General features: G+C 39.9%; 1 protein-coding gene and 1 pseudogene across 4 annotated transcripts in view; one reads left to right on the forward strand and one right to left on the reverse strand.

Moving 5' to 3' along the window:
- Nucleotides 1-21,611, reverse strand: part of LOC125302683 (E3 ubiquitin-protein ligase RNF123) — a 120,557-nt gene that overhangs the window by 67,440 nt on the left and 31,506 nt on the right. For all 4 annotated transcript variants that reach the window (XM_048256013.1, XM_048256012.1, XM_048256014.1 and 1 more), the window contains 11 exons: nt 17,992-18,092; nt 17,152-17,344; nt 16,709-16,854; nt 14,710-14,793; nt 14,225-14,332; nt 13,702-13,879; nt 12,895-12,969; nt 12,304-12,391; nt 11,975-12,062; nt 11,048-11,132; nt 2,109-2,248 (listed from right to left, as the gene is read on the reverse strand). In XM_048256013.1, coding sequence (XP_048111970.1) covers nt 2,109-2,248; nt 11,048-11,132; nt 11,975-12,062; nt 12,304-12,391; nt 12,895-12,969; nt 13,702-13,879; nt 14,225-14,332; nt 14,710-14,793; nt 16,709-16,854; nt 17,152-17,344; nt 17,992-18,092 — 1,286 coding nt within the window. The remainder of the gene's footprint in view (nt 1-2,108; nt 2,249-11,047; nt 11,133-11,974; nt 12,063-12,303; nt 12,392-12,894; nt 12,970-13,701; nt 13,880-14,224; nt 14,333-14,709; nt 14,794-16,708; nt 16,855-17,151; nt 17,345-17,991; nt 18,093-21,611) is intronic.
- On the forward strand, nt 21,439-21,592 carry LOC125302734 (annotated as a pseudogene).

Genomic DNA, 21,611 nt, shown 5'->3' on the forward strand with positions numbered 1-21,611 from the left:
CCGTAGCCTACTGGTTAGCACCTCGGACTTGTAACCGGAGGGTTGCCGGTTCGAACCCTGACCAGTAGGCACGGCTGAAGTGTCCTTGAGCAAGGCACCTAACCCCTCACTGCTCCCCGAGAGCCGCTGTTGTTGCAGGCAGCTCACTGCGCCGGGATTAGTGTGTGCTTCACCTCACTGTGTGTGTTTCACTAATTCACGGATTGGGATAAATGCAGAGACCAAATTTCCTTCACGGGATCAAAAGAGTATATATACTTATATACTTATGCTGTTTGTGTGTGCTATATGTCGTACCTGCTGTGAAGTCTTGTTTGTGTGTGCTATATGTTTTACTTGCTGTGTAGTCTTGTTTGTGCGTGTGTTTGTGTATGTTTATTTGTGGGGCCAAAGATGATTTTTTTGTGTGTGTGTGTTTGTGTTTGTTTGTGGGACCAAAGATGAATTTCCACAGCAGTGGAAAATAAAGACTTCTATTTTAATTTAAATAAATTCATGCTCTTCATCCTCTGCGAATTTGAGTTCATCACAGTCATCTCGTCCACACGTACCAAAACAACCTTTTTTCCCCCTGTCTTTCTTGGCATCGTTTCAAGAATATTTGCGTCCAAATGGATCAATCTCAACACGTTACCTAATATTTCAGACCTATAGGTGGCACTGTTTCTGTTACAAAAATTCACCAAAAACGGAGAGGAAGAGGCGCATAAAGCTTGCGTGCTGTATACAAACAGACAGAATAGGCTACGACGAAAATAGCTAGTGCAAGGAATCCAAAATCGTTTGTGTGGACTGATAGAGAACTGACAACTGTAGTCAACTGTAAAATTAATAAACTTCATTTTTATGGTTTGTGAAGGGTGCAATCCAGTCCTTTATTTGGCGAACACAGGTGCAAATAATCTCCTTTACTTTCTTTGGTTGTATGGTCCGTGAATCACATTAGTTATTGGCTATCACCGCAAGTGCATAGGCTACTAAACGCTAGGCCTACCCAAGTTCTAGGCTATTCCGTCGCCACATTTATAATATTGCTATAATACCTTCGTTACACCACATCTCCCTAATAACTTCTGACTAGTTCTCTTGCGTCAGTCACTGACAGTAGCTAGAATGCATCAAGAAAACACATAAGCTATTGGCGCAGCACCAGTTGTGATATTTAGCCTACTGAGTGAAATCGTAGGTAATGCAATGTATGAAAACTAGTATTGCTAGGCAATACTAATGAGTGTCAAGTCCAGGGCAGCTGAGGTGTGGCGAGGACATCATCGATTCGCTGTCCAAACGAACACGCAAGGGCTATGGTTTCAAATTTTTTCACCCTGGGACCAAGCTTCAAAAAAGTGCGGTTTCGGGCAGTGCGTTCACAGGATTCGTTTGGACGATCGGCCTAAACAATGCAAAACATGTGCGTTTAAACCAAAAAGTGTCTCCGTGTGGATGGCCCGTAGTTTCATATTATATCTGTATATCTTCAACAGTTCCCTTTAAAGCTATGAACTTTCAAATTGTAGTGCTCATCTTCATATGAAAAAAAATATGCTTTAACCTGGGTGGCTCTCCTGTGACCTCACTTCTCCTTTAAACTGAAAAATAACCTACAAATTTAAGTTATTACCATCTGAATAATCTGGATAAAACAACTAATGATGGGGTGGCAATCCTACCATGTTGTCTCTTAATATGATCACCGCTGAAACGCAAGTGCAGTGCGATCATATTGATTTTGTCAATGTTTTTCTTTTTTTTATGCTCATATACTCTTACAAAACAAAACTTCAAGAATAATTTAATTGCACTATTTCCCCTAAAACATAGTAGGGTAGCCACTGCCCTTAAAGAAGAAATCTGTGCAATTTTTACATGGATCTTGATCGCTAAACATTGCCGAGTACTGTCGATAGGAAAAAAAAATTACCAAAATCGGTGCTACCGAACTGGAGTAGCTGATGTGTCACTGGTAACCTTGTCTACTTGTTTAAAGTTTGCTCAAAAATGTCAGCTGGGCGGCACTTATTATCTGAGAGAACCTTTTAAGCAGTGAAGACCCCATTTTGCTTCTTAATTTAAGCAAGCACCATACACAATCCTTGAAGACCTCTCACCTCCTGAATCATGCCGATGAACTCCGAGAAGGCCCAGTTGAGCTGGTTGAGAACACTGTTCAGAAAGCTGGCAGCCATGTCTTTATCATGTCTCAGCAGCTCCGCCATGTGCCTCTGTAGCAGGAGTGATGGACAGGGCTCTAAACCGATCACAAGAGAGAAGCAAATAATCAATTAATATTTTTTTGGCATATACTTTGTCTTTTGGCTTTACTATTTTCAGTCCCTCAGGACACTCACTGCAACTCTTTTTTCATGTAACAGCTGTCAATAGCTATGTGTCAACTGCAATATTGTCTTGAAAGATTCAACCCAATTATTGTGTTCAATTATATGACTGAACTGAACTGTAAGATTTCACTGTCTATAATGTTGCATTTTTATTTCCCTTTGTGCTGTATATTTAGATAAACAAAAGGAACACATATTCATTCCACCTTTAATAAGTGAGAGTGTATTGTAAAAGATGCCTCTGACATTGTGTCATTGCCTCTGACATGGTCGCTGGAGGCACAACACCCTTGAGAAACTAGGCAATTTAGCCCCTGCAGTCTTCACTAATAGCTTCCCCCGAGGTTTCTAAAAGCTGCCTCAGGCTGCCGCAGTGGCTGCAGTAATTTAATACCTTTCCCTGGTACACAGGGGATTTTTCACAGCTCAAGCCGATGGGAGAAATGACGCCACAATAAGGTCTGTACACACTAAATCCCCCATAAGGGCCAATAACAAAAGCAAATTATTTACCATTATTACATTCCTACCCTTCACACTGAGATCAACCTTTGCATTAATTAGACAACACATTGCTTTATAGTAGGTCTCTCCTCTAAGAGAGGAGGCTGATAAGACGAGCAGCAGATAAAGGACAGGAAAAGAAAGAGTGGGGGAACAGGGGGAGTGATTTGGGAAATGACATGTCCTCTACTTCACTTTGGATCACAGGCAGCTAACAATTCTGTCACTCTCATAGTGTTCCAATTTCAGCACTGTTCAACAGGGGATTGAGAGACAAGATGAATGATGTGTTCCTGTTTAATCCACATGTGCTGTGGTGATGCAGCATACAGAAAGGTTATGATCAAACATAGAAATAATCTATGAGGAGCAACACCAGAGCATGATGGTATCTCAATTGCTGTTATCCAGATAACTACAGTATGGGCCATATTCTCCCACTCATGTGCAAGTTCATTTTTAATATGTTTCTAGTTCTAGTGCATTTTTGAGTTACACATACTGTATTCTCCCCTATGCCCACAGCGCTTAACTTCGGAACTGATGTGGCCTCATGAGGCAGGATTTATTTAAAATATAACCAGATGTAGCTATAACCATTTTAATTTGGCTGCTGTGAAAAGGTTTGTATATGTTTCATTAAAATCCACAGAGAGCATATTCCTGGCTTTGAATTTGAAAAGATGAACTGTATTGTGGATAAACTCAAATGGAAACATCTTTCTCTTATATAAACAAAGAATTGAATTTCCCAAATTACAAATCTGTTAGAAGGGTCTAGATACAAAGATGTGCTTGAGGTGATTCATGATTAAAAAAACTCATCACAGGGGATAAAAAAGCATAATTCAACATCCGAATTTAAGATAATGCTGTACAGCCTTAGCCTGGAAGCCAGCCCGAATATAACCACGCCCACAAAATTTGAGGTTGGGAAAATCAGTCTGGACTTGCTCCACTGACAAGATTCTATCTCCATATGAAAGTACACTGACAAATCAAATATTGATTTGCAGAGGCAATTTCCCCCTGTATCGGTTGAAACACGCCCCATAATCACGTCCCAATTGTGCAGTATCAGGCTGTGTCAGGCTAGTATAGCCTATTATTAAACACTCAAGGATTCAAGGATTTTATTTGTCACATACATAGAGATCCTACTGTAAAACATGTGTGGGAGTGCAGTGCAATTGTAATTTGACCAAAAAATCATTTCAAGAATTCAGAAATTAAAATAAATATACACATCTGGTTCTGTATACATTACCTCGGTCATACTCTTGACCTAGTTATTACCAAGGGTCTCTCTCAGATTTTAAAGTACTGCTCCTTGTTTTTAAATCACTAAATTTATCACTAAGCCGTGGCCCACTGGTTAGCACTCTGGACTTGTAACCGGAGGGTCGCCGGTTCGAGCCCCGACCAGTGGGTCGCGGCTGAAGTGCCCTTGAGCAAGGCACCTAACCTCACTGCTCCCCGAGCGCCGCCGTTGGGATTAGTGTGTGCTTCACCTCACTGTGTGTTCACTGTGTGCCGTTTGTGTTTCACTAATTCACTGATTGGGTTAAATGCAGAGACCAAATTTCCCTCACGGGATCAAAAAAGTATATATACTTACTTAAATGGGAGGGGGCCCACTTCTCTTGTAGACCTCCTCCAATATCACACTCCCTCTAGACCCCTTAGATCCCAAGACAGACTGATTTTATCAAAACCAACTGTCAGAACCAAAAGCGGTGAAGCCGCCTTTAGTTTTTATGCTACTCAGCTGTGGAACCAGCTTCCCATCTCAATTAGAACTGCACCCTCAATTGATAGATTAAAACCATCTTTTTTTGTTGCCTTTTCTTAGATCATCTTTATGCTTCATCTGTTTCTTCTATTATACATTGTTACCTAACATTCCATCAAACTCCCTTATACATTTTATTTATTTGATCTTATCTTCATTTTATTTGTGTAAAAGTACTTTGGGTTGCCATTGGTATGAAATGTGCTATATGAATAAAATTGCCTTGCCTTGCCTATCAATACCTAAACACAATAGCCAAGAAAAGGCCAAGCAGTTATTTTAATCAGCAGCTCTAAATTTATCTATGTGTATTATTAAGTCATTAAGGCATAATTCATGAGGAACAATACTTGTATTTAAATAGAATAAAGACATATCTATAGTATATCTAAACATCTAAACAGTACTTTTTGTAATCGAAATGAGAAATACAACTAGGGTCCGTTCCTCCTATTCCGTCCTATTCCTGTAGAAAACCCGTAGCTCAATTACATGTTCTGCTTAAAAAATAGGATGCTAGGGAAAAACATAACTCCAATTAAGCATTCAATAATGAATACTTAATATTATTTATTACACGGCTCTTCAGAGTGCTGCAGAAAGTTCCATTCACATGAAAGGCCCGAACGTTGGGAAGGCCCAATGTTAAATTTATATAAATCACCGGCAAAGTATATAATCACTGCTGTCAATGGCAACGGGTTGATTAACGTCCTTCATATCCCTCCGCAAGAATTCCGTTCGCTTATTGCAATGGAATTTCATTGAAAGGGAAAGTAAGCTAGTAAGACGTTGCCACGCAACACCTGAAACTGTAAAGTTCTATCTGTGTGGCGAACTATTTATTTTGTCAGCGGAAGACACGAAACGGTAGCAAAATCATTTTTAAAGATTCATTGTGTTAGGTTTCTTTTCTTGTTTTGGCAAGTAGCCGTGTAATAAGCGGGATAATGTATTGTCAATACATTATCCCTTACATAATAATACATTATAATAAATGTGCAGTGAGCAAAATTTAAGCATGACTGCTTGTGACATTATTTACAGATCATGACACAAATGACATAAGCCTAACAACTGTTTTGAGTTAAGGCTATAGGCTATGTTTAGCTTAATGAATAACTTGATGATCAAGAAGATCAATTATTTTGTGGAATGATGCATCTGAAATTTGCAACGAATAATCTGTAGCCTATAAGTGACATCACACTCTGTCTGCCACTCGTTGTCTGTAGCTGATCCAAATTATATAAGCCTAAAGTTTTGAGTTAAGGCTATGGCCTACTTTAAGCCAATTGAATAACTCAATGGTATAGAAGACAAACCATTTTGTGGAATGATGAATCATCATATGAAATTTGCAAAGATGTGACTCAAAAACAATCTCTGCTAGCTAATAAGTGAGATCACCCTTTGTCTGCCACTTGTTGTCTGTAGCTGGTCGTGCTTTGCATGTGTGGCATTCTGAAACATCCTTAAATTCAGGACCATTATCGCTTGTTCAATTTGGGACCTTGCAGTCAGAATTGTTTGTTTATTCAAAGTCTGAAGACAGTCAAAGTAGTCTGGTCTATTCAAAGTGTTTGTTTATTGCACACCCTTTTTACATCATTTTGAATAGCTACTGCATACCCATGTTTGTTGGCGTGTTGCAAAACACGATAATCATGATAATCATCCAAACATGACTTTCTACCCTTGCTGTGCACTGATTCCTGCTGCCAAAACTTCAGCCCTCTCAGTCTCTGGTCCTGAGCTGTGCTGTTCGAGAGGGGGAGTGGCCAGTGGCTAGAGCGGCAAAAGCCAATGTGTGCTTATTTTACCGATATATTTAACGCTACTTTTTCATTTAGAATCCAAACATCATCAAACTTGGCACTGAACTTACTCATGCCCATAGCAAGACACCTACCAAGTTTCAAATTAGTCAGAGAAACGGTTCTATACAGTAGATATGCGAACAACACACACACACACACACACGTAAGTTATAGATAGATTGGAACAATCCTTAACCCTACTCTTTTTTGTCAGGCAAATGAAGTTTGAAAAGCTGTTTTTTCAGACAAAAATAACTGATCAGTACAATCAGAAGGGGAAGCATGGAGGTCAGGGTCAGAGAGAGAGGAAGAGAGAGAGAGAGAGAGAGAGAGAGAGAGAGAGAGAGAGAGAGAGAGAGAAAGAGTAATAAAGTACAAATAACATAGAAATGAGCTCCCAAAACGCACACACAAACAAATACATGACAAAGACACTACTTGAGTGTGCTAATAAATCAGGGGAGGCTATGAGGTTCTCTTATTAGGTTATTTCAAAAGCTCCTTCACTGAAGGTTGGATAAGCATAAACAAATTTAAATTTAATTAGGTCCTCTAAATTATGCAAGTCAAGACAACAACACTCAATTCAAAACCATCACAGAGAAGCAGGCCCCCTTTTTCACTTCTCTCTTTCTGGGTAAGATGATATGGCTTTCCTTCTGTTCATTAAAAACATGTTAAACATGTTTTACAACATGTTTACATACTGTACATACAGTACAACCCTACAATTGCATACCTGACTATGGCTAAATAATTACTGGCTAATTAGAAAGCACACAATCAAAGTTTTTTTTTTGTACATTTTCTAAAAGTTACACACTGACAACAGCTACTAATTCATGTGGGATTAGGCTCTTCAGAAAAGAGGACAAGACAGACAAGGATGAAACAAACAGGGGAAAACTTACTTTGAAAGCTAGCAATGGACAAATCTCCTGAGGAGCATGCAAATGACAATGGAACATTTGAAACAATAATAATTAGAGGGGGAAAACATAGGAATTGAAGACAAAATCGTGAAAAAAGATGAAAAACATGCACGCACACAGAAACGGTGGTGTTGCAATTATAACTTGAATGACTGAAAATGCATTTAATATGGATGGTGACACCTTGCCTTGTTAGTCCTGATGCATTCTGCATCACTTACCTGACACTTACTTAGCCATCACTCATATCACTGTTCATGCACAAGTCCTCTGGTCAATACAATCTCACAACATGTTTACTGTGTTTGACATACGTGTGAGACAGACTACATTTCTGCATCAAAGACAGACTACATTTCTGCATCAAGATTCTGCATCAAATATTGCAGAATCATTACGTCTTTGCCATTGGAAACAAGGTGCAAAACACCAAAAATACATTACCAGAGAAAATCAATGATATTCTGTGAAATAATCATTCTCTCTAAAATTACACCATATATGGCAAAGGGGGTCATCTTAGGAAACGTAGAGAAGTGAGGGGTCCATTTTAAACATTGAAATGAAATTAGCACCTAGGACACAACTAGCCTATAATTGAACTGATGTGGAGTGAACATTTCCCGCAAAACCCCATCCACACATTTTAAAACATAAGCCACAACTAACTTCACATTGTGGGAGAATGGAATGCAATGGTCTTGCACTGTTCAGTCTTTGAATTACAGATGGAATGTATAATTAGGGTTTGTAAAGTCAGTCAACACATTCACGTTAGCCTGAAGGAGGTATTGCTGAAATATGCAACAAGTAGGGCTACATCTCAGATGCATTATGCAACAAACAAGTCCAATAAATCAGTGTTTGCCAAACACGAGCTGATTATCTTGTCCAATATCCAAGGCTTCCTTTCTGTAATATTAAGGTTACCCATTTACTGACAGTATTGTAGATTGCTTCTGTGGGAACATATAGCTAAAGTTAACCTGTAATGACTAGTTAGTTACCACTAATAAGTCACAATATCTCAGTAATGATAACGGACCTAGTTATAATGGTTATCACCAAGCTGTGAGGCTCGATTTATATTGAGTGTGCCTCTCTTAATAAGATTGTTTGGTTAATGATACCTTTTTGTTAATGATAATAACTCTGGAAGTGAGTGACAGGAGTATGTTGGCTATGTTACAGTAATTTCCCATCCTAACTATATACAGATAATTGCTAGCAGCAAGCTTTAATCAGTAAAAGCACATTTATTTTTGTTGGACTACCCTGGCTACGGTGTCCAACAAAATCATGAATGGGTCCCAAAAACTATTATTTTATACACTTATTTTTTCAGCCCTTGCTAATACTTTAATTTTACAGCATTAAAACATTATATGGAAAGCAATGTTTGGGAATTAATATCTTAAAAAGTATTACTCATAGCCAGGACAAACATGTTTTCGGTTTACCTTCTATGGCATGCTCATTGATTTTCTATAAAGCCCTCGGTTTTTTTTAATTTTTTTTATTAACTCATTGAATGCCGCGCTGTTTTCGGAAGCTTTGGCCCAGAGTGCCAGCAATCTTGATCATTGTTGACGATTTTTGTAGAGCCACAGCGTATTCTATGTTATAGCTATGGACACATACTATGGCTTGTTTGAAAGGTGAGACTTTAAGCTCTCAGTGGGTACAACCCGTTTATTTCTACATGCCTCTGTTCCTAAGAAATCCCAAGCTAAACAGTGGCTAGTTTTCATCAAAATCGCTGTTTTATTTCTAGAAATGGAGATGTAGCGTCTTTGATGAAATATGAAGTGTTGCCTGTAAAGTTTTAACACGCACTGGAAATTCACAATTTCGTCGCCGTTTTAAAAAAAAAAAAAAAAAAACATAGTCCAGTCCATACAACTTCATTTCAATTTCGAAAGAAATACTGGACTATGTTTTTAAAAAAAAAAAAAAAAAACGCAACGAAATTGTGAATTTCCAGAGCGTGTTACTCCACACTCAGCAATCGACTCCTACGGACTTTCCCCTGAAGATGGCAGCAAAGATGGCAACATTTCCGGAAAGGTACTGGCTTGATGAAATTCATTCTGGACTTTCTATCCGACCACATAACCTATCCGACCACAGACCTCGGGTAACTTCGGTTTGACTTTAGGGACCCTCTACTCACTACCACGTAAGTGTAATGTTGTTTGGAACTGTAGAAGAGGTATAAAAATAGCGTTTTGTAGCGGCAAAATGATATGCCCGCGTCCAGGCTAACGAGTTTTGACTAAAAACGGTAACATCGAACTTTCTCAAAACACATCCGAATTACATGATTTGGATGTCAACTAAACGTATGTACTCCCAATTATCCGTAAATTGATCTAAAGTGCATTTTACTCCGGATAATTCCTTTAACAGTTCAATGTATGGGTATTTAGTGAAGTGCCAATATTGTACCATAAATAAATAGAGTTAAAAATCATTGTTTTGACAAGAATGAAAAAGCAGAGGTATACAATACAAATCTTATTCAGTCTGGATTCCCATCCTTGCAGATTATCTGCATTTGGAAGATGTCCACCTGCTATTCATTCTCAAAGTAGGGGCCAGAAACTCTGCTTTGTAGACAATAGTCTAAACCACTGCTATTTCTGGCAGATCATATTCATGATAAAGTCAAGAATTGCTAGAAGCACTGGGGCACTGGGGGAAATATATGCTTTAAAAATGCCATACAAGAAAAATGCAGTGTTTGAAAGACAGACTGAAAACAGTGTTGAACCTCCAGCCTGAGACTGTTTGATTGTGTCCACTTATAGCATTACTTTGCTAGGATACTATAAATATCCATCTCTCATGCCACTGTCAGTCATGATAGTTTAGTTCTTTGATTCTGACAGTTCTTATTATATGCACTCACACACACACACACAAAGGTTGAATTCTTTGTGGTCTAAAACAAGCAGAGAGAATGAGAAAAATAGAATGACACCACAAAAAGGAAGCAGAAATAGTCCACTGTTATTTCAAATTATGTTTTTTTGTGATCCTTATGTTATCCAAATAAAGACATGAACATTTAAGATTTAGGACTCTTGTCTGATGGTGCAAACTCAGCAACAACGGCTACCTCAGTCCAGGCAGGTTGTTGTTATTCTTAATTTTATTAATTAAAACATCATTACACTGTGGTGTGCACTTGGATATAGGCATAGTGTATAGGCAATAAATGTATCTACAGATTGGTCAAACTGGTAAGCCTAATTCATTTTCGCAATTACCTAATTGCTACCTCATTTAAGTACAGTAAATATTTACAGTAAATAAACTAAACAATGTGGAAATACATAATTAAATGAATGAAACCATGTAGAAATAGCCCCGGCTACATAAATAACCTACATATATGAAGCACTGTGGAAATGGAAAAATAGATAAATCAAGCAATGTGGAAATACATAGCCTACGTAAATAAATAGAAAGACAGAAATAAATAAATGAAGGAAAAGAATTAAGAAATACATACTTGAACGTATTGATAACTAGTTTCATGACCAAACTGTACATTCATCTATTCATTTGTAGGCTACATCTCACAATTTATGTCTGCATTTACTGTATTTGTTTAATGGAGTAGGTATAGCTGTGTGTGTAAGGCGGTCTACTTACTCTGAAGGCTGGGTAGGGTGGCATCCTCGGGTTTGGTTTTAAGTAGATGAGGCAACCTGGTATACCTGTAGCCAAACCCACAACCCTGAGCAAGGGGAAAAACACATTACTTATGTCCTTTGTCTCTTATGTCCAATATCAACTTACATGCTCTTCCAATCAAAGTGCAGCTACCACACCCACAAAGCATGGTTCACTGAATTCTTGTTCATTATTATGGCAATACAATCTGCACACTGTGTGCGTGCAATACAAGTGACCAACAAATCACTAGTTGAGGGAAGAAAAACTCCATAGAGGGACATCTCTGTAGCCTTATGTGATAACCCTGTTATTACAACCAAAAAATACAACTTAGGTGGTTTACGAGGTCCCATTCAGCCGACTAGATTAGCATATTAGCATGCGTTGGCAGGCTAACTACCCATAGTAGGTAGCTTAATGGCCTCCTATCACTCAGATGCCCAATACACTTCAACTTCAAAGGGAAACCCTGCTCACTATCATACACCATGAAAATATTGTTTCTGTAGACACTTGTGTGCACTACCTATCTACTGTGGTGACTGCAAAATACATGCCTGGATCCGCATTCCTCAAGTATACTTCTGACGTTATGCAGTGGTTATTTTACCCACTGCTATGCGGTATGTCTAGATATTTACAATGTGTGCCAGTGTGTGTGTCTGTGCATGTATCTGTGTGTGTGTGTGTGTGTTATTTTTGTGTGTGGTATATGTGTATATTGTATATTATATTATACAAACATTGTATATAAAAAGAAAGACTGACAGAACCAAGAGTGTGTTGTGCTTGTGCTGCAATGGCGGCATAATGAGAGCAAATGAGAATGAATGGAGACTACAAACAAAGGCAGCAGGAGAAAGAGTAAAGCAAGAAAAGAAAGGAAGACAAAGAAAATCTTACCTTCCAAAAACGCACAAGGATCCAATTTGTCTGAGCCCAGGGCCTCTGCTCATAAGGAGCCAGCAGATTCCTCATCATCGCCACACGTCTGTGGGGAACACACACACACACACACACACTGCTTACAAAATATGTATCAGGTAAACACTCAAATGTACCTAGTCTAAATGTATTTGCTCCAGGTCCTATTTACTCCATGATCACTGAGCACAAAAGTGAGTTAACTGGCTTATAGCCACAACAGTTACAAGGTACTTGATGAGACTGTAGCCACCCTTTTCTCCACAGTTCTAGTCGTGGTGCAAAAGAGCCTTGCTGTTAAAACTCACTGATCCTCTGGGATTCGTTCCACAGCCCTGAGGGATTGGGGGTAGCACACATAGCTGGCAAGAGCCTGCATGAGAGAGTCTTTGATGTCTGGAGAGGGAAAAAACAACAAATATGTTTGACTAGTAAGCAATGGCATTCTTGAACAGTCTTTCAGTTTTTATATACCTGTTTGGCCACAGACACCTAGAAAGGTCTTAAAAAATCCCTAGAGATTGCCTGAACAGACAAGATATTTACCAGGACAGACTGATGAAGAGTGTAACTAATTTTTGCAGGTTAATCCATAAATATCAAAAGCAGAGGCCCAGCACACAATAACAAACTAATTTAGGCCTGTGCTCTATAAATTCCTCAATTCTGTCTGACTGAATCATACTGGGCTCTCGTACTGATACTGGCTACGGAATTTTGAAATCTCACAGCAGGTGGCTAATTGCTCTACTTTCATTGCAGCCATCATTTATAATCTTGCCCACATTCCAATTGCCTGCTGTAAGTAAAATGGCTCAGAAATACTGTATGGTAAATGTCCTCGAGGAAACATGTCATCAAGCATGATGCCACGCTATAACCATACAGGACATTCTTACCTGTCCCCACTATGCGTGGATCTGCAAAGTGTTTAGCAAGAATAGCAGCAAGCTGAGTGAGTGTGTCCTCATAGCCTGTAAAAGAAACCAAACATCAGGCAAAATAATCATCACATGTTCTGCAAAACGAACTGATCCTCAGGTTTTCCATATTTACCTAAACCACACTGTTTTTTCCAAGCGGTGTTCTATTCATTTACAACAACTCATGGTAATAACAATTTAGACATTGCTTTTAGACATTTAATATCAGAATTTAGGCATATCTTAAATCAAGCCAGCTACATTAACTCTGTGGAGTATAAGATACATAAACACATACAATAATTTGCACTTCCTCAGTATAGCAGAATCAAATGGCTGGTACAGTATATTGTGCTGTCACAAAATAGCCATGTGCAAAATGAATCAACCCCCAAAAGATAGTATTCTAGCAAACTTAATACTTCATACACACCAATAAACTATTTTGTTAAGCGCTCATAACACCTCTCCACTGGTGTCTTAGTCCATTCCTTTTTTCGTTCTGTTGAGCAGCCAAAGGCTTAATGAAATGTAATGAACGCTAAATAATTTATACGGTTAATATTGAAAATGGGTTGAATGATTTTACACATTAATGTTTTGGGAGAACACAAAGTAAACTCAAATTCATGTTCTCAACATTATTCAAATATGTGACCCCGACTCAGAGTTCACTAAGGCCGTAATAAGTAATATATTATCATGATATTTCCCATAAACTACAAGAATGAAGATGGAACAGACAAAGAGACAGAGAAAAGGAGATAGAAAGGGGGAACTGACCTGGCAGCTCATCCATGCTGTTGGCTGGGCTAAAGTAGTTTTTGAGGGCACTGTAGCTGTTCATGGCCACATTGAGGTAGAACTCGGGGGTGAAGGCAAACAGAGAACCAGTGTTGTCAGAATGCTCAATTGTGCGAATACACACTCGCAGCAGCCAGTACACATCCAACATTTTCTCCTGTAACACACATATATACTTTAGAGCACAATACTAGGAGTGTAGGTACTTATCATGGTCTTATGATGTAACAGAGATATTAGCTTGATCTCTTTATGTCAGTGGTGGAGAAAAGGACCCTCGACAAAATGACAATACCAACTTTTTATGACCCCGTAGAAATACTGTCAAGGATGGCTACCATTGAATCAGATCCCATAAAAATGGGCTTTTCAGATCTGATACCAGGGTATCCAGAGCTTATCTTACTACTACTTACTGTCACATTTGATTGTGGTTAATAACATACATATACAGGTACTGTACATCTAAAATGCTGGCAACAGTACAATTGTATTGTTCTACCTTAGAATATATGGTGGCATTGATCCAGGCCAGCCTTCGACTCAGGTGGTTTAATTTCTCTGCAAAAACCTTCTGACTCTTCAGAAGCTCATCCATTATGTCTCCTCTCTGCAAATGTAAGGTACACTATGAAATCTTGTAATACTAATGATCAGTAGTAGTATTGTACACTGGTGAAAAGGAATAGCAATAAAATAACTTTATATAGCATGTCATGTATATACTGTATGTATATATGTAAGCTTATATATGTGTGTATGTAAAATGCAACATACTTGGTATCGTTCAAAACAATGATGGTATATATCAACTGAGGTGGTATTAAATATTTGATCGTTTTAAGTAGGACAATACAGGACGACACCTACAATTGGCCCAATTAGTTTCACTGTCCCTACCATCTTTACTCTACAATAATAGTGCATAAAGTGTATGAATGTACTGGTTTACAAGCTGCGGTTGGAGTGAAGCAGAAGAGTGCTTACCCTGTTGGGACATCTGGCTATCTTCTCCTCTGTGTCTTTAAGGGCCACAGCATATTCATGTACATCATCAGCAACAACTACCATCTGAGGAACACAAAAACAAGCATAAAAACATTACTGACCAAGAACCATAGCAAGGAGAAACAGACCATTAACTGGTTTTCTACAGAAGTTAGTTTTACTGCAGGTTTTATGAGGTCTATAGCCCGGAAAACCAGCCGAACTTAGCCCTGCCCACAACATTTGAGCTCAGGATGTTCGGATTGGTTCCGTTGTGGAGCAACTATGCCCAAACCAGAGCTGTTTAGACCAATCAAATTTGGCTTTGTATGATGATGGACAGATGAGCAACACTGCCTCCTCTATCACGTTATTTGAGCATGCTTCGGTTGATATCTTAATTTGGTAATTTTGACAAAAAAAAGAGGCCGACCAAAATCGACACCCCCCTCCCCCTGTAAAACTGTCTGTATCTTGGAAAGTATTGATTTTACATAAGAGTCATTTTACAGTGTGTCTCCTGGATAAGATAGGTACACCTGGTAATTTTTTCAGAATTTTTTGAGACCTAAGTGCGTGGGCCCTGGTTGAATTGACGTGGAATGACCCACCTGTGAATCATATCTGTCAACCATTCATACCTTTGAATCATACCTGTGCTGTGAAATATGTGAAAATGAACTGTGGTTTTAAGGGTGCCACTCTGTGAAGCAGAGGACAATATTATTGCCATTACCAAGTTCTGTAAGAATACAGAAACCAGGGAAAAAACATTGCTCACGCTGGCCTTCGTGTCTGCAGCCAAAAACAGACCAAACAACATAAATGTCAAACAGACAATCTGTTTTAAAGCCTAATCCTTATCTATGAAAATCATCGGTGTTGATAGAAAGGGACTGTGGATGTCCATTTTCTGGTCTCTATTCTAGCATGTCTGGTCTATTATTACCTCTTTTCAATCCATTATTATTTGATATTTCTTTTGTGAAGAAATACATCTATCCCTGATGTTATGTTGGTGTCTGTCTACTCTTCTCGTGACTACGGAGGCTGCAATGATTACATATTCCAACTAAAGGGGCGGGTCTCAGCAATAGGTGCACTATGTCAGTCTAGAAGCCTAGTCTCACTTGTTTGCATGCTAATTATCAAGAATTATGATCTATATGCTAAACAGAAAACAAACAAATTAAACACCTATCACTGAGCAGGTCAAAATATTTTGCTAGGTCTACTTTCAGATTTGTTGCAAATAGCTACATGTGGCCTTGGAAAGGTCTGCACTCCCTGAGAACGACATGTCTAACCATCAGACACATGGAAAATATAATGCTAACTGCTCATTAACTTGTGAACAAGCAATAACTTTTCAAGTGACTGCTGAATTGGTACCGGCAGGTTTGGGAATAGAACCCCGGCCGACTGATTGGCAGGCAGCGACACTACTGCTGCTCCACCATGCCTGCCATCAGACATCCTAAACAGCATGAGATCTGTGTAGACCTTGCATGATGCAGTGTCTTTATGGGAAATATAATCCATCCATCCATCCATCCATCCATCCATCCATCCAAAAAATTGCTTTGGATAATCAGAAAAGGAGATTTTGTCTATATGGAGATAAAGAAGCTGTCTCAAGAGGGATGTGCTAGATATACAGTATTATATCTGCATATGGCATAGCAGGTGCTTAAGTAAACATTCTATAGACATTTTGCAGATTGTTTTCTTTAGATGTAAGAAACTGATTCCCATCTCCTAGACCCACTGATATCACATCGATACTAACTTAGTTTTGTGATAAGGTAATAATGCACATAAAATACACATAAAAACAGAGGAAACAAAAAGCCAACAGCTCTGGTTAGGAGTGGCAAAACAAACAGGCCACAGACACCTTCCCTCTGCTCAATGTTTTCCCATCTCCCTCTCTCTAGCCTTTTCTCTTCTTAAAGGAAACAGCAGGACACTTGCATGGCCTAAATGCCATTCCACTTACCTTGCCCAGCTGTTGATGGACACTTAAATTGTACATCATCACAATCCCATCCAAGATCTCCAGAAGCGACTTCTCTGTGATTGGCTGATCCGGCTCTTCCAATGGTCGCCCCAGCAACAAACCATCGTTGCCATGGTTTCCCTCAACTGGTGGTGGTGGTGTGTGGGGGCGGGGGAATGAGGAGTGTAGGGGGTGGGGCGGTTATTCCCATGCAATGAATCATCATGGTGAAACCACAAAAGCTGAAACCAGGTATCCTGTAGGTTTTCTTACATTCAAATTAAGGAATACTAAACTACAGATTTATTTACATTTCTTTAAAATTCTCTCTTAAAATCCAGCAACACACATTCAACTACACCTATGTAACATATACACACACGTATACTGATGTCTAAAAATAAATAAATAATAACAGAAGCAAATGTATAGAAAACACTCACTGTCTTCCTCAGTGCGTTGTTCCACAGCTAACGTGCGAACCTTAACCTTCTCAGGTGGAGCAAGGGGTCGACGTGGGGTCATGAGGCTGACAGCAGCTGTGCTTAAAAAGCGGTTGGCACGGCCCAGAGTGGGGGAGCTCAGCCAGCTGGGCCGCACAGGGGCACCTCCGGTCGCCGCTGCTCCAAGTGGCCTCTAGGTAAGGAGACGGTAGCAGTAGGAATGAACTGTTTAGAGTTTAACTAATTTATCTTTAGTTATCTCTACTTAATCCCACTTACTTAAATCAAGTTCTCAATTGGTGTGCTTTTGTCAGTATACTTTAATGCAGTGCGCTGTGTGCATTGTGTGCTCACTTGCATAGTCTGTGAATTTCAAAAGGGTAGTGTCGTCTCAAATTAAACACCAACTGCACTTAACAGAAATGATGATTGCAACATTTAAACATGATGCTACTGGTGTCCTCTATTTGACCATTACACGGTCGTACTTTGTCAAAACCTGAGCAGTTTACTGTATGTTATAACTTGCTTGTACATGTGTGTTTCATGCTGCTGCTCCAGCCTCCTCAACAAAGATTATCACAAGTTTGAAAATGGTCCCTCCCCTCCCGTTATATAGCCAAGACTAAGATCAAAAACTGTCCAGCATTCCACACTTAACCGCTATGAGTGGACCATTAAGGTACTCTCAACGCACTTTATATTGACGTAATTCAATAAAATAAAATTAGATTCTTCAGGCTGACACTGTGCACTGTGTCTGTGAAAGGTGCTGGTTTTGTTGAAGTAGTGGGGTTCACAGTTCCTTTAAGCAGCATCTCAATGAAGCTGAGCCCTCACCTGGGCTGCTCCACTCTCCTCATCCTCATCTAGGTCATCCATAGATGAAGGCAAAATCTCAGATGGGTCTATGATGATGTTTGCCTTGGAGGCCAGGTCATCTGAGGAAGAGTAGTAAGTCATGGAGATTAGATATTGAGATAACATTCAAGTTCAAGTAGTAGTGTGTGTGTGTGTGTGTGTGTGTGTGTGGGGGGGGGGGGGGGGGGTCAAAGTGGCAAGAGAGATAGAGAGAAAAATAATTAAATAAACAATAAAAATAAAAAATGAGGATTGAGGTTGATTAGATATGAGGTGAAGAGAATGACAGTACAGGTCTGCATACTCTTAGAAGTTGGTCAGTATTTAACCGTCAATGCCAAACTTCCAGAGCCGCCAAAGAAAGAAGAGTAGTTATGAGTCACAAGAAGTTTTGTTGACCTTGTGACCATGCCTATATGGCATGACCAGCTCAGATCCTTGCTGATGTTAGTCGGGATGCACGATATATCGATAGCCAATACATTATTGGGCGATGAGTGAAAAAATAAAAATATTATTAATTGTTCCGGTAACAGAATTCTGGCCGATAATTTGCGCCGATATTTTTGAAAGCCCCAATTTCCCAACTAGGCATACATAAGGCCCGTCTGGCTACACTGAGCTACTTGAGCTGGTTGGCTATATTTCTTCCTCAAAATAATGTCAGCGATGTGGATGTATTTCACCAGTCTAACAAGATCTGTGGTTGAATCAGTGCTGCCTCGTGAGTGATCCTCCGTTTAACCTAAGCAGACAACTCTGCACCTGCTTGTGTGTTTGCACTTTACATCACTAACCTGGGGAAACAAATAAACAAACTCTTCGGTGGGACGAGTAGATAAGTAGTTCTATTGTATTTTAGTATTATATTTGCATGTTGTTAGCTTGGGTTTTGTATAATTACAGAAACATATGTTAACCATTCCTGCTTCAGTTCCAGACAGGTCATCATTACAAGTTATTAAAACCTTCGGGGCTAACCCCTTTCATTTCTGCTGCAGCAGGTTGTGCGCAACAGAGTAGACGGACACAAGATACAATCCGAGGAGTTGCCGCTTTATTCAGTTACCCGCAGTTTAAACTAAACATAAGTTTCCCTCAAAAACTCTGATTTGGTCGTCGGTCGCTAGCTTTTCCCCAGCTTGTGGCCGTTAATCTGTGTTGAGCATTTACTCCATAGATAACGATTCACACACTGTCACTGGCCACTCACTCGCAACTCACTGACGTCAGGTTCCCTTAAAGGAGCCACACATAGGCCTAGGCTACAGCTATTTTGTTGACTGTACCATTGAGGACTATTATGAGTTCTGTCCATCATTGCTGGTAGGTAAAATTACTGCAATTAAACCATGCTTATTAAATGCCGCCCCCAATTCACTTTTTTTTCCAGAATAATATTATTGGTTATCGCATCGGTATCGGCCACAACAAACACATAAATATTGGCACCCCTAAAATTTCATATCAGTGCATCTCTAGATGTAAGTTCCAAGGAATCTGTAGCAGCTGACTCTCTCCACCACTGCTGTGCCCCCAATGTAGATGGGTGTAGATTGGCTCCTCTTCCCGCAGTCTCCTGTAGTCCACTATCAGCTCCTTGGTTTTGCTGATGTTGAACATCCTAACACCAAGATATCAGGGTTGCCACATAAGCAAACTTAATGATGGTGTTTGAGGTGTGAGTTGCCATACAGTCATGAGTGTACAACGAGTACAGCAGGGGGCTTAACACACATCCCTGCGGTGCACCAGTGCTGAGTGTTAGAGTGGAGGAGATGATGTTACCCAGTCGTACCGCCTGTGTCCTGTCAGTCAGGAAGTCAAGGATCCAACTGCACAGAGAGGAGCTGATGTTCAGGTCTCTCAATTTCATGATCAGCTTGGATGGAACTATGGTGTTAAAAGCGGAGCTGTAGTCAATGAAGAGCATCCGTACAAAGGTGTTTTTATTATCTAGGTGTCAGAGAGCAGTGTTCAAAGCAAATCCATTGTATTGCATTGTTTATGGACCTATTTGGCTTATAGGCAAACTCTAATGTAGGAGACAGGGAGAATGTAATATGATCTTTAACTAACCGTTCAAAACACTTCATAACAAGGCGGTTATCGTTAAGGCAGCTCACTGTTGATTTCTTAGGGAGTGGAATGAAGGTGGACCTCTTGAAACATGCAGGGATAACATACTGAAGCAGGGAGAGATTAAAGATTCATTCAGACACCAATCAACCAATCCATCATCTAGCTCATTTTCATGACACTGGTTGTTACAGGCCATTTCGGATCACACTAAAAAAGGTACATTGGTCCAATACCACCTAAACAACAAGATCTTAGGATGCTTTCATGTAAATCCTAAAGAGTTCACAGCAAGCAAAAGTGCCTGCATAACTTCATAGCTCTATTTATATCAAAAATTGTCCCATCCTTAAATCCCGTCCGAATTTTTATAATAAACAGAGCCACTCTGCCAAAACAGTAGAGTATTACCCCATCATAGCACAACACTCATAGACTAACTACTAAACCATTGTAGAAATCAGAGAGATACGCAGAGACAATTCCATTGGTAGGCAAGACCAGTATCTAGACTTAATGCCTTTGTCATTAATGAAATACAAGTTTTGGTCTACTGGTCGATGGCTGATTATTTAATACATATGATTCAAACATCTGCCATGTGAAGGGGTAATCAGGTAACTACTAATCAGGCACCTTAAACATGCCATCCTGTTTGGTTTCACCTGAGTTGTATAAAGGACACTGCCTCTTCTTAATTGTATTTACCACTCACACAGCCAAGGTCACACGAGCCAGCAATCATTGGGTTTCAAAAACTGAAAAGTCTGCACTATATCAATTTCTTCTGACTGAGGACATCCTCAACACATGTATAGTATAAGTATAAGTATATATACTCTTTTGATCCCATGAGGGAAATTTGGTCTTTGCATTTATCCCAATCCATGAATTAGTGAAACACACACAGCACACAGCGTACACACAGTGAGGTGAAGCACACACTAATCCCGGCGCAGTGAGCTGCCTGCATCAACAGCGGCGCTCGGGGAGCAGTGAGGGGTTAGGTGCCTTGCTCAAGGGCACTTCAGCCGTGCCTACTGGTCGGGATTCAAACCGGCAACCCTCCGGTTACAGGTCTGAAGTGCTAACCAGTAGGCCACGGCTGCCCCAACGTACATGATGAGTGCCAAACTCACAGGGGTCCTCACACAGCTCCAATACAGGGATAGTCTTTTGGAATACTCCTTGGTCACATGACACATAGCAGTCATGAAAAGCATGCCACACACAGCATTCACAACAAAGCAAGTTTATGCCATCCTTCCTGACATTTTCTTTCTGACCAGCTTCAGAATGAGAAAGATCAGTGGTGGTCTGCAAGGAAGAAGCACATGGGAACCAACAATCTCTGCGCAGTGGCAGTATCGTGGCCTATGAGGTTTATCCGAGGCGCGATTATTGCTAGTTGAAAAAAAAAAATTTGGGCCAGCCGTGGCCTATTGGTTAGCGTTTCGGACTTGTAACCGGAGGGTTGCCGGTTCGAACCCCGATCAGTAGGCACGGCTAAAGTGCCCTTG

This window comes from Alosa alosa, chromosome 10, assembly GCF_017589495.1.
Source record: "Alosa alosa isolate M-15738 ecotype Scorff River chromosome 10, AALO_Geno_1.1, whole genome shotgun sequence".
Taxonomy (NCBI): domain Eukaryota; kingdom Metazoa; phylum Chordata; class Actinopteri; order Clupeiformes; family Clupeidae; genus Alosa; species Alosa alosa.